Source organism: Lepidochelys kempii, chromosome 7 (genome assembly GCF_965140265.1).
Source record: "Lepidochelys kempii isolate rLepKem1 chromosome 7, rLepKem1.hap2, whole genome shotgun sequence".
Lineage (NCBI taxonomy): Eukaryota > Metazoa > Chordata > Testudines > Cheloniidae > Lepidochelys > Lepidochelys kempii.
This window is the reverse complement of record NC_133262.1, coordinates 73,648,142-73,662,164: the sequence shown is the minus strand read 5'-3', so window position 1 is coordinate 73,662,164 and position 14,023 is coordinate 73,648,142. Positions and strand designations below refer to the sequence as shown.

At 38.0% G+C, this 14,023-nt stretch overlaps 1 protein-coding gene across 5 annotated transcripts in view; it reads right to left on the bottom strand.

The window, feature by feature from the left end:
- WAPL (WAPL cohesin release factor) overlaps positions 1-14,023 on the bottom strand; it is a 127,011-nt gene that overhangs the window by 8,157 nt on the left and 104,831 nt on the right. For all 5 annotated transcript variants that reach the window (XM_073353327.1, XM_073353329.1, XM_073353330.1 and 2 more), the window contains 7 exons: positions 12,854-13,081; positions 7,368-7,479; positions 6,071-6,168; positions 5,587-5,663; positions 3,444-3,619; positions 3,025-3,140; positions 1,793-1,954 (listed from right to left, as the gene is read on the bottom strand). In XM_073353327.1, the coding sequence (XP_073209428.1) occupies positions 1,793-1,954; positions 3,025-3,140; positions 3,444-3,619; positions 5,587-5,663; positions 6,071-6,168; positions 7,368-7,479; positions 12,854-13,081 (969 nt within the window). The remainder of the gene's footprint in view (positions 1-1,792; positions 1,955-3,024; positions 3,141-3,443; positions 3,620-5,586; positions 5,664-6,070; positions 6,169-7,367; positions 7,480-12,853; positions 13,082-14,023) is intronic.

Genomic DNA, 14,023 nt, shown 5'->3' with positions numbered 1-14,023 from the left:
AGAGATTTAAGTTCGACATTAGGAAAAACTTCCTAACTGCAAGAGTAGTTAAGCACTGGAACAAAATCACTGGAGGTTTTTAAGAACACGTTAGACAAAGATATCAAGGATGATCTAGAGAATAGTTAGTCCTGCCTCAGTGCAGGGGCCTGCACTAAATGACCTATTGAGATCCCATTAAGTCCCACATTTCTATGATCATTATCCTCTTTTTAAAAGGATTATACACATACATGACAAATAAGGGTGGAATGCCCCATGGTAAAGATCAAAGGCAACCTGATTCACCGCTTTGAAGAATAAAAACACAAGTTAACATAATTGTTTGAGTCAGAAACTTTCTCCTGAATAACAAATACAAAATTTTCTTTGACACTCTGGAATACCCAAACAGCACTTTTCATTTGTAAAACGTTCAGGATGATATTACTCTTATAGGAATCTCTGCATTTAACTTATTTTCCTGTTCTCCTCCACCCTTCCTTTTATGTCCTACAAATTCATAGTCTTTTTCCTGTAAGCTCTATTTTTTGTGTCCTCCTAATTCCTGTTTTAGTTTATTTTTATGCCAGTTTTTTGCCCTTCCCCTAAGTTGCTCCAGCTCTCCAAAATGATCCACTCCATGCATGAGTAGGGCAACAAAGTTCAAACAACAAGTTCTGTACTGGCGCTGCTGGATAAGCGGTAAGCTCCCTGTTTGTACTTCAGTTCCGAGTTTAACTTCTAGAACACCTTTTTGAGCAGCCCTTTGCAAACAGATGTATATTTAAGCATTGTTCTTTTCTATTACTCTGTGTAGTACTTTGATAACTGATGTCTTTTGTATCTGTAGTATACCCACACATATGAGACACTACATGTTTCTGAATAAAACAAAATTGTGACTTCAGTTTCACAACTGGGATAAAATATCAGCCTACAAAAAACAGCAAAAATCTGAAAGTGACCTCAAACTATCACAACATATATACACCTCACTTTGTACAGGTCTTATCTATGCACAAATTGGAGCTGAAGTTGCTAAATGGGTTTTAATTCATACCTGTAGTAATTTCAGGAGAAGTCTCTATACAGACATTTATTTCAGATTGAGTGGTTGTAATTAAACTGAAACAGGACACTCAATCCAAAATAAGAGCATCCACACACAGACTAGCATTGAAATAATTAAAGGTGTGAATTAAAATCCATTTAGCTACTTCAACTCCAGTTTGTGCCTGATAAGCCAATATAGAGTGTCAGCCTGTTCATTCTTCATGGCTTTTTTGTTTTTATGATTTGGTCAATCTGAACATCCTGATTCATTGAAACTGATATGATTCATGCTATATATTGGTAAATAACATGTTATGTCAAAGTAAATTTCTTAACATTCAATAAAGATGTAATTTTGAAAAGCCATTCATGAAAGGGGGTATGCAAGACAAATGTAGCTCATGATACTGTACTAGAACTACAGCGGGTTTGAACAATTCTAGAAATAAATTGGACAAAAAAAAAAACTTTAGTGTGAATAAAAGCACTTTCAGTGTCAGAAATAATGGTACTACTGTCCTTTATATGGAAAACAGCTTCTGCAATAGAGGGTACTGAAAAAAGAAAAAGTATTGTCACTGGATAACTAAGTGAAAGCTCTGGGGGGAAAACCACAATAGGTTCTGCATTTTGTAAGGTTCACAGGAATAAAAAACCTTTGACATGATACTGTCTCTTGTTAACTCACATCTCCTCCATAATTAAGTAACTTCAGTATTACATGGAGAACTGTTTTGTGACTAAAGTTGCTACTTACCTGTACTAAAGCCTGAACAGCGTCAATCTGACCAGTTATCTTTATGCTCTCATCCCCTTCTCCTGAGCAGAATGAATCAAAAGAACATGATGTTTCCATATTGACAAGACAGTGTCTATTCCGAGCACTATACTCTACCAGATTGATCAGCAGACCCAAGCCCTGGAAGAATCAAAGTCAAAGAAGATTATCCACAATGAAGAAAAAAAGAATCCAGATGCACTGATAAATACCATTTTTATACTTTAGCTGTATGGTGCTCACCAAGGTATGGGTACTCCTTTATCAAATGGAGTGACGTACAGAATATGGCCAAATTAAAAAAAAATTAGAATCAGAAGTTAAGTTCCCACATCCATATTTAGGCACCTGAATAAGTGGCCAGATTTTCAAGAATGATGAGTACACAAAGCTTCTCTCAGCACTTCCAAAGCTCTGGCCCCTTATTTATAATAGAGATATAGGAGCCTAACTTTTGGCTCGTTTTTTTGAAAAACTTGGCTGATACATTTTATCTTTTGCCATTTATGCCACGTAGATTTACTTCACTACTGTCAAAAGAGAAGCAAAGCAGATTCGGCAAACAAAACCTGTCCCAAACTGACTACATATACTGTACTTCTAAACTTGAATGGACACTGAAATGAGAGTTTTTTTCTTCTAAAGTGAGTCTAAGGTGATGTCTCCTGTTCACCCAATTAATAGTGGACTTTTACCACATTAAATATATATGGATTACTTCATCAACAAAGATTGTGTACTGTACAGCTCCCATTTCATTCTAAATTCTCATTTTGTAATGTCAAACATCTGTAAAGAAACATTTCTAGGCATTCTATGTGCACACAGTTTGACCTAATTTTTAAAACCTTTGTTACAGACTGTAGTCACATAATGGCACCTTAAAAATCCTTGTACAGTGCCAAGTTTATTCCTTCAAATGCAGTGTTGGTTACTCCTGAAATTCTTATTTTTCATGATTTGGGTAATGCTTAGGCAACAAATCCTTAAGTAATTAAACGGTGTTTCCTCAGACCATACAGAGGTAATGCTTCCATTGACTTCAGTGTGACATTTTCTTGAGAAAAAGCTCAGTAAAAACTTTAGAATATGGAAGTCATCATGAAAAACTGAAGTAGTTCAATACACATAAGGCTGGGGCAAACTCATTCTTTATATTAATAAAACAAAGGGTCTTTTTACTACTCTTAGTTTAAAGAATGGTATCTTACCAACACCCGAATATCAAATCTCTGTTCTTGAGGTAGGAACTTTGGAACCTGAAGCACACAATTCATAGCTGTGCCTATCAGACCATCTTGTTCACCCGTTTTTGTGCTGCCCCACTCTGTTTAAAAAAAAAAAGTGGTCAAGCTTCTAAATTTTTAAACGATTTTTTAATAGCATGCAAACATTAACAAAACAAATCTTTTCTAAAAAACAATTAGTTTGTCCAAGACACTTTTCTTATTAACAATCTATTTCCCAGTCCCCATCCAATTTCTGGTGACAATTACTGGTTACTGTATTGCTAAGATCCAGCATACATGAGCAAATTACTATAGAATTTAGGAGGCTAAACGTGGTTGGTAGGAATGGCCTACCTTATACTGTTTGATATACAAGTGCAAGCTCTGGAAAGATCCCTTACCATTATCATTTGTTAAGTTAAGTAAGACACCAATGATGGCCCTCATGCAATCTTCCACTGCTTTACCCACATGGTTAGTTACATTCTGGTGAGGCAAAGGCTTGCTGTATGGTAAACAGATGCTGTCTTCAGCACGGTTATATCGCTGGATCAATTCCTCACAATGCTGCAATGCTCTGAAGATAGAAAATGCAGAGAAGACATAATTAAGTAACAGTACCAGGGCATTTTATCTTTCATTATATGTGCATGATGAAAAAAATGATATAAATGTGATGTCTACGCAAAATGTGTTCTAAATTATCTAAATGTACTCTAAAATTAATTTTTTGTTCTGTATGTGCCAGAGTTAATTACCTCCATTTCACAATAATTAAATAAATGCCAACTGACTTTCCACCAAGATACAATACACTTCATCGGAACCCTAGACTATGAGCTTGATTCTTTACTTTAGATCAAGTTTATGTTGGCATATGTGACAAAGTGGAGGTGGCGTGGGGGGTGTTCTTGGTTTTTTTTCCAATTATTTGCATGCAGTAGGGGTGGGACGCAGTTTCCCTGGGTGTTACTGGTTTAACAAGGTGATGGGAGAGGGAGTTTGTTGTTACAGAGGACCAGCGAGGGAACCTGGGATCCCAGCCAATGGCCTGGAGAATGAGTACCCCAGTGACTGATGACCGGGAGGCTCAGCTCGGGAGCCACAGCCAATTCTGGCCAGTGGGAGGACAATGGGCTGCGAAGAGAGGACCCCAGTGACCTGACCAGCAGGTTCCAGCCAGAGGGGGCCAGAGGACAGCTGAGGAGAGGAGGCCTGGGTGACCCTGTTTAACTGGAAAGAAGACAATGGATACAGGTGGGGTTTGGAGGAGGTGATATCAGATGCCCAGCTGGGCAGCAGGGGGGCTTGGGGCTGAAGAGAGAGAGAAGGCAGAGCCCACTTGGATGCTGGGGAGACTTAGATGTGATGTGCTGAGGGAGGCCAGGCCTAAGGGCCCTGAGAGTTTCCTATGCTGTGTTCAGACACTCAATAAACCCTCCTGTTTTACGCTGAGAGTCACTCTGGTCTAGAGAACAGGGTTGCTTTATTCCCTCTAGGAGCGGAGGCCCCGAAGATCCAGAGCGAGTGGACTCTCTGAGGGGACCCATGGCGAGAGACAGACATGCTAAGGCTCAGAGAAGTGTGGATCCAGGAGGCAGAGAGGCTTAGCCCCTGAGAGAGAGTAGATCCCCGAGAAGGGCTGTCACACTGAAGGGGGCTCCCCCCAGGGACCACACAGGGCCAAGAGTGAGTCCGTGACAGCATAACATACAATTTCATGGATTTCGGCAGTTACATATAAAACTGGGAAAATGCAGCTGAGAACCAGGATTTAAATCACAAATACACAAAGGTCTAAATAGAACACTACATAGGAGATTTTTTTTTTTTTTGTTGAAGTACTCACTCAAAATGTCTGATTTACCTGCCAATCATGCTTGAGATACTAATACCAAAGCATGCTTCCATTGGCTAGGTAGGGTCAGATTCTCAGCCCAGTTTTATCTCCTTTTTATCCTCCGAGTGGTACAAAAGGGATGCAATCTAGTACCAACTGGCTAGTTGAGAATTCCTCCAAATTCCACAGATGGCCAAGTGTACAGAAGAACAGAATTCCACTATGCCAATTCTAAGCCAATTCTTTGGAACACAGCCAGCTTCTCTCACTTGTATCAGAACCCAGGCAGCTTGCAAATCAGGTAACCAGCATTAGCTTCCTAATGGTCCACACTTCATATGCCCAGAAAAAGTCTTGGCACAGAATATTCACTACTTTTCTCATGAAGAGAAAATAGTAGCAACATAATAGTTTTATTCTAAACTATTTTAACAATAGTAAAGCATTACTGATTTTATGTTAGCTATGTTTACACTGGCCTTTTCCTCCCCACTTCAATTTCCCACCATTGCGAGCACTTGTGTAGAGAGTGTGCTCCAGGCAAGTGATAGTATTTTGTCTATATTCACTTAGCTACCACCATTTCCATTCCACTGGTTGTAGCAATATTTGGAAATTCTAGGAGAATAAGCATACATTGGAACCATGGCCTGTGCTTACTTTTGTCATACCATGTACAAAAATATCGTCTTATGAGAACTTACTTAGCTGATGAGACTATGAGCTGAGAGTCTTTGTATGCTATCAAGTAGCTTTGATTCTCTGGGTTATGCACGGTTACCTAAAAAGGAAAAACACAAAAAACAACAACAGTATTAGGACTGACCTTTTGTTGGAAGAAGGAAGGAACAGTGAACACACAATATTTCTGTTCTTTACTCACCACTTTATTTCCTCATCAATATTTACAAAAACCAGTCAGAAGGCAATACTGAAATTGCCACTTGAAAACCTTATTCTCCATGTGTATTTTTACTTTTTTGTGACAATATTCTCCTAAGATTTTATCTTGTACCTGGCCCCACAGAAATCCACAGAATGCCCATCTCAGTTAGGTCCTACAGAACCCCATCGTCTCATACGAATCCATCTCTGGTACCATAAACAGAGGAACTATGTGCAATAATACAGCAGAAAAAAATTAATCAATTATCCCATCAGGAAGAAAGTATACCTGCTCATACTTACGCTTTCTAAGACCCGTAAACATCTTTCTGCTCCCCATAATGAAGCAACCAATTTTTCTTCGTTTTCGTCACTGCTTAGGTGATCCACACATTCTTTGACTAAGTAATAAAGAGAGCAGCATTAAAGAGGTCTTTCTGAAACCTGTACTTATAAAAGTATAAAGAGCAATGCATACAGTAACAGCAATTCTCCCAATACCTCATCAACCCTATTTGCCACACTTTTACAAAGTTGCTTTATTAATAGGAGTGTGGTGATCATAAAATGAATTAGCATTTCAAAAAGTGTTCTATTTATCACAGTAAAATCCTTTTAAAGAATCCTTTTAGCATGGTCTCAGATATTTTATGTATGCCAAAGTAACACAAAACATCAGCTGCCAAACAATAATGATGTGAATAAAGACTCCTCCATACTATTATTTAAAAGATGGAAAACACTTAAATAGGTTTGTCAAGAGGAGAGAAAAAAGTTTATTTTTCTATTGACCAAGAAGAGATTCTGCAGCAAACTCCCATGGCACAGAGCTGTAGATGACTCAGCACATTTTTGGACGAGTAAAGAAGCAGAGAGATCTAGCACTGTACAATACAAACCTTTTGAAGTGAAACCAAAGACAGACATAAGGAATTGGCAAACTTGCATTTCAAAACACTCAGCACCAGCTCATTGCTTTTTTACTTTCTTTTACTCAATTTCAAGAGCTAGCCTTCTCCAACTCATTGATATTTGTTTCAACAGAGGCCTTCCTTCCCATATTTTCACCACACTTCGAGCAAAGTGCACCTACAAGTATCTCAAAGGAGCTCAAACTTATGTCTTCTTGAAGAGCTAGCTTTCTCTGGAGTGTCTTGGAAAGAAAATGAGTCCAGAAAAGGACACAATATTCTAGAAGGGGTATCACTGGCGCTTTGTGAAGTAACAGAATTCCAATACCCATACATGGTATATGGGTAAGACAACTCCTCAAAACCCAAACTCCTAAGTTGCCCAACTGGCATCCTATTATCCACCTGAAACCACACACACACACACACACACACACACAATCTATTTAGAATTCAATCTGTTTTCAATGCAACATGCTACACTTTAACGAGGCATTAATTTTTCCCAACAATCTGATGTGGAAGTACGTACTTTTTGGTTTAAGTACAAGATGCACATTTTTTCTTTCCCTTACCATAATAGAAATTAAGAAAAGCTGACAAATTAAGGGAAAATCTTCCCCTCATAAATCTGTGTCTAATTCATTTATACTTTTCAATACATCAGAAACTAAACGTATTCAATATACCTTTATCTACAATATGATCAAGACCACCTAGAAGTCGCAGCTCTTCTTTAAACCAGTCCCCTGCTCGTTTTGAGGTGAGAGACAGTAGCGTCTCCATTGCCAAATGCCCAGTCTGAAAAAGTCAGAATCTAGAATTAGTAAAGTAATTCCATTGACAACTGCATCACAGCATATAAAAATACGTTATATTAAAAAAAAATAAACTTAGGGACTTTAAAATATGCAATAATTCTGAATCCATGAACTAACAAGAAATTGTACTACTGTTTAGCTACAGAAATCATTTCACGAGTGAACAATAGTTTGACAAGCATTACAGATGCCTCTCCTGTGCTGAAAGACATCCACACCACAAGTCTATTGAAAGCACAGCGAATCCAGTAGTTAAAAGTCCATATTTCTATGTTTCGGGGAACTTAAGAGTCATGGCTACTGTCAAAATAAAGTCATTTCAGTGTTTAACTCAAAGAACTCCATAAGCTCACTGGAAGTTCATCATCCCATTACCTAACTGAACAAAAGTTCTCCGTGTAGAACAGCCACCAGAGGGAGCAAGCCAAACTGGCAAGTGTTTAAAAGAAGCTTAACCGAATACTGACAAGGGAAGAACAAAAAAACTTTTGCACTTTCATTTTTATATTTCTCAATTTTGCCAATATTTTAGAAGAGTCAAACTGTCTCCTTTCATTTGTGCTTCCTGTTATCAAACACCAAACTGAGGAAGGAAATGGCCAAATCAGCCAGGCAGCAGAAAATAAGGAGAGCCACAGAAAATACTGCTTCTCTGTCTTCTAGATATGTTAGCTTTCTCCTCTTGCTAAAAATGTTTTGACTTTACATATTTTTTTTTTTTTTTTTTTTTTGGTAAATTGGCAGGACAACAACTTTTCACTGGGGAAAAACCTTCAGTATTTACTATAAAGAATACTTAGGACACACCAGAAATACTGCGAACATTTAGAAGTTTGAGGGCATTTACCAAATAATTACTCCCTGCCATGTTCTTACCAAAACATGTGCATCCATGAGCTGACCCATTTTAGATTTTATTTTGATGATTGCTTTAGTAAGGTTAATGCCAATGCAGCAACCATGGACAGAAACAAAAGATAGGTTACATATCTTGCACAGATAATTTAAAGCTATAGAGAACTGCACAACAATACAATACAGATATTTTCATCATACACTAAGGATACAGGTAAATCAAACCCTAGGCCATAAACAAATCTAGTAATTTCATGTGTACTACATAAATACAACAAATAAAAGAGCAGATAAAAGAGGAAAGGTTTTCAGTAGAGATAACTGAAGACCACCCCACTCCTAGGCTTCACGCCTGAGCCACAACTTCGAAGCACGGTTTATGCAGCTATGGAATTGATGGATGGATACAGCTATGGACCCTTCAATGGAGCGATCTGGGGCCACATAGGGTATTGTTGTGCACAGCATTTTGGGGGCACTACAGTGAGCACGGCTAGCCCAAGACTGTCAACCCAGCTGGGAGATTATGGCTCCCACATGCTCCAAAACACTGTAAACATATCCTATGGGGCCTCAGACACTTCCACTGAAGGTCAACATTCTTAAAGTGTTAAATTGCTTTTCAAGGAAGAGGGGAAAGTAGAAGATTGGAGTAAATGTGCACAATCATCCCGCCCAAAGAACTGGTTATAGGCAGATAAATGTCTTTTCATCTTTGATGTAGCCTCCATACACTCTCAGTGGTGAGAGTTTAGTTAGCAACACAATATTTTGGGAGATGAATTAATGAATTCTATTTTAACAAAGAACATAGAACTGCCCTTCCAAAGCAAGCCAAGTCCACAAACAAATGGAGTGAGTAATGCTGCGTAAAATAGTGAACAGAACTTCACATAGCAGTCCTGCAGACTGCTATGATGGAAGTGTTCCAGAGACATGTTATCAAGGTTTCCTCCTTCACCCTAGAAGAATGAGTTCTAAATTGACGTACACCTGAAACAAGCCATCACATATTCAGTGCAAAATCTAATCCATTTTGATAACTCTTAAGTGGAAATGACACTACCCTTACGCTGATCCCAAAGGCTATACATTCAGGTAACTTCCTAAATATCTGAGCCTGTGCAATGAAAACTCAAAGACCACCTAATATCTACAATGAGGATTTGGGAAGGCAAAACAGAAGATTAATTGTCTAGTCAGAATTTGCACTATTTTGGATAAAAATTACATCAACCAAGTCAGTCTCCTTGGTGCCAGAACAGACATGGAATAGGACTCTGAGAATGCCACCAATTTGTAGCTGGACATTTCAGGACTAGATGTTGCCTGGAAACGCAATTTATTTGGCAATATATCTTAAGGTTGTTTGTTTAGCTGTGAACTAAACAGCCAAATTAAAACAAATAAAATTGACCTCCAATTCAGCCTCAGGACATCTGAAGACCAGAACATTCTTAGGTCCATAACCATGTGTTAAAAAGCTTAAGAAATACTAATCACCTAAAACTGAAATGCCAACCATATTGTGTTAGGTCACCATAAACCCCTTAGCTGTAGCTAGGAGCCATATGGTCATATTATTTTCCTTAAAACAAGTCAACTCCTTTCACTGACATAGAATACTGTCTTCTAATGCCAATTTCAATTTGTTCCATAACTGAAAGTTTGAGAAAACTAAGAGGAAGAATGACAGAATTACCAAAAAAAACATGCAAATGGAAAAGCCAAGGCAAGGCATGTTTTCTTTTAATCTGTGTAAAATGGAACACATAATGTAACTTGGGGATTACTGCTAACAGCTGAAGATGTTATGTCCAGAGATAACACCTCTAAGAACGTCAATCCACAGATTTTTGACAAAAACTGATTTTAAAAAAGTATCAGACTGATAAAAAATTGTGGTAAAATTCAAAACAAAAAACCTAAAAAGCATTAAGGAAAATGCATTACACAACTTAACACTGAGGAAAAACTAAAGCTTACAGTAACATTTGTTACACTGAAAAATAGGTTATATTAGTCATACCATCTAGTGGTAACATACTACAGTATCAGTTGTACTGTTCCAGATCAGACCAGTGGTCCAGCTAGTCCAAGGTCCTACTCAGTGTGTTTGCATTTCTTTTAAACACAGAATTTTGAAAGACTTATAACCTATCCATTATTATTTGTGCTAGGATGAAACTAGCAAGGAAAGTCTCATGCCAGCAGCTTTAAACTAGGGCTGTCAAGGGATTAAAAAAATTAATCGCACTGTTAAACAATAACAGAACACCATTTAAATATTTTCATGTTTTCTACATTTTCAAATATATTGATTTCTATTACAACACAGGATACTAACTGTATAGTGCTCATTTTATATTTATTTTTATTACAGATATTTGCACTCTAAAAAACAAAAGAAATAGTATTTTTCAATTCCCCCACTGCAAGTACATTGCAAGTCTCTATGATGAAAATTGAATTTACAAAGGTAGAAATATGTTTCAAAAACCCTGCATTCAAAAATAAAACAATGTAAAGCTTCAGAACCTACAACTCCACTCAGTCCTACTTCTTGTTCAGCCAATTGCTCAGACAAACACGTTTGTTTACATTTGCAGGAGATAATGCTGCCCACTTCTTGTTCACAATGTCACCTGAAAGTGAGAACAGGCATTCATGGCACTGTTGTAGCCAACGTCACAAGATATCTATGTGCCAAATGCCCTAAAGAGTCCTATGTCCCTTCATGCGTCAACCACCAATCCCGAAGACATGTGACCATTCTGATGACTGGTTCTGCTCAATAACTATCCAAAGCAGTGTGGACCAACACACGTTCATTTTCGTCATCTGAGTCAAATGCCTCCAGCAGAAAGCTGATTTTCTTTTTTTGGTGGTTTGGGTTCTGTAGTTTCCACATTGGAGTGTTTCTCTTAAGACTTCTGAAAGCATGCTCCACACCTAGTCCCTCTCAGTTTTTGGAAGGCACTTCAGATTCTTAAACCTTGGGTTGAGTGCCATAGCTATCTTCTGAAATCTCACATTCGTACCTTCTTTGAGTTTTGTCAAATCTGCAGCGAAAGTGTTCTCAAAAAAAAACATGTGCTGGATCATCATCCGAGACTGCTATAACATGAAATATAGGGCAGAATGTGGGTAAAACAGAGCAGGAGACATACACTTCTCCCCCAAGGAGTTCAGTCATAAATTTAATTAAATGCATTATTTTTTTTAATGAGCATCATCTGCATGGAAGCATGTCCTCTGGAATGATGGCTGAAGCATGAAGGGGCATACGAATGTTTAGCATATCTGGTATGTAAATACCTTGTAATGACGGCTACTGAAGTGCCATGCCAATGCCTGTTCTCACTTTTAGGTGACATTGTAAATAATCATTTTTACAGTGTAGATATTTAATCAAGAGTCAAAGTGAGGACTGTATATTTTGCATTTTGTGTTGTAACTGAAATCAAAATATTTGAAAATGTATAACACCTTACTTCAGTAATGGTATACACCTTACAATAAGTAAGGTGTATACCATTGTTTACCATTGTTTACTGTAAGGTGTATAGCAAAATGGTATATAGACGCTCCATTTCAGAGTGTTAGAAATGTGTATTAGTAGTACAAAAGGGTTGGTTGAAGTTTAGTCAAGCAATCCATTGACAAAACGTATTTGAACAGTACTCAAACAGGAAAAGAATTTCCCCCTCCTCTTTTTTCAGTATCTTTTTGGGCTTTCCATCCCCACTGTATGACACAGGAAAGCACCTAAGTAAACTGGTACTGGTCACTGTTGGAAGGCAAGATTTTGGAATAATTGGACTGCTGGCCCGATCTGGGATGACAGTTCTTATGTAAGAACTTTAAAAGACCCAGAAAAGCAAGGATATTTAGAAGAATCAAAATCTTTACCTCATCACATTACACTTGGATATTGCAGAACTATTTAACTGCTTGTTGATACAATACACCTGGAGCAGCTTGAGAATAATTTCAGCTTTAACTGTGAATTTTACCCTTCTACAGACAAACCATTAGTGTTATTTTTACTTAATTTTGATGCATCACATATTAATCATATATAGTAAATCAAAACTCGGACACAGTCCGGAAGAAATACTGCTACCAAAACTTTGTAAGCTCATGTTTATTTCTTAAATAATTATAAACCTGTTACTAGCTAAAATAGGACTATAATTTGGTGAACTGCAGACAACTGCAGAACTATTGTAGCTTATTGTATAGGTTTAGAGTAGCCTTGGTCTAGAAAAGAATTTGTAAATTTAAAGATGAAAAAGTATGTACTGCACATAAGAAGATTTTCTATAAAGAAAACAGATGAAAATTCAGACTACTCTTGGCCCGCTAATAGGGCATCACAACGTAAACACTTAGTTATAACTAGCATTGAAAGATAGCTGCTGCTAATAAGTTTTGTTTTACCAAGCATTTCACTTTAGTTTTAAAACAGATCCTTCAAACACAATCATGAAACTCACCGTGATGTTTTCGAGATCAAGATGTTTGTTGTGAACAGTTTCACAGAGCCTCCGGATTTTTTCCTTAATTTTGTTCATGTCCTTTTCATTAAGCAGCTTGGCAGAAGAAGCATCTTGCTCTAGCTCCAAAAGCCGAATCATCAGATCTAGACTAGCTCTGTCTAGATCCATGTTCAAACGATCTCTACTCAGGATGTACATAAGAGCTGCTGTACAAAGTGACAGATTCTTGAAAACAAAAAGACAATATAAAATTGTAGCAGCACCTGTGTTAGATGAAGAATGTATAGCACTTAAACGAAGATTTTTTTAATAGACAAAGCTGGTGATTTGGGGGAAGAAATCTGTCAGACTTTGCCTATGTCAGCACTGAAGCTAATAACTAACAGTGTCCAAACACTGTTTTTTCTAGCAAGATACTAACACAGTTTTCCTGGCCAATGTAAGCAAAGCACATATTACTTCTTGATTCATTTTACAAAATCCTGCTAAAGCAGCAAAGCATTTGAAAGTTACCCCAAAGCAGTCAGTGGTGCAGAGAGAAAAAGCAGGCAGAAACTTCATGAGGTGGTGGCAATGCAGAAGGGAATTATGGGTGATATAAGCGAAAAGGGGAAGCAGCAGGGTGCTGGGGATATTATTTGCAGGGAGTGAAATTTTGGTTAGCTAGGAGGAAGACAAGAGAGAGGAGATAGAAATGAAGGTGGAAGAGGCTGCAGGGATGAGGGCTGGGCCATATAAACATCAACCCAGTGAGCAGGAAATCACTATCTATAGTTGGTTAGGGATTCCTAACACAGAGCCTCATATTCTTAGCGAGGTCTGCCGTGGGGATTCCCCAAACCCAGGAAAACTTTACCCATTGAGGTAAGGCTTCCCCAGTCTTGCCCACGAGAGGCTAGGTAAGAACCCATCCTCCACTAAGTTAGCAAAGAGCTGAGGTTTTTCCCCTAATGTTTTCATCCTCTGGAGATTTGGGAGATGAAGAGTGTCCTCTCCTTGTTAAAAAGAGGGGGACACCACCTCACCCTTCCTCAAGAACAATGCAAGAGTAAATCCTCATGGAGATTCAAAAAAAGCAGAGGGAGGTTACAGGGCTCAGATGCACAAAGATATTTAGTTTCCTAACTTCCACTGAAATCAATGGAAGTTGGAAGCCTAAATATTATT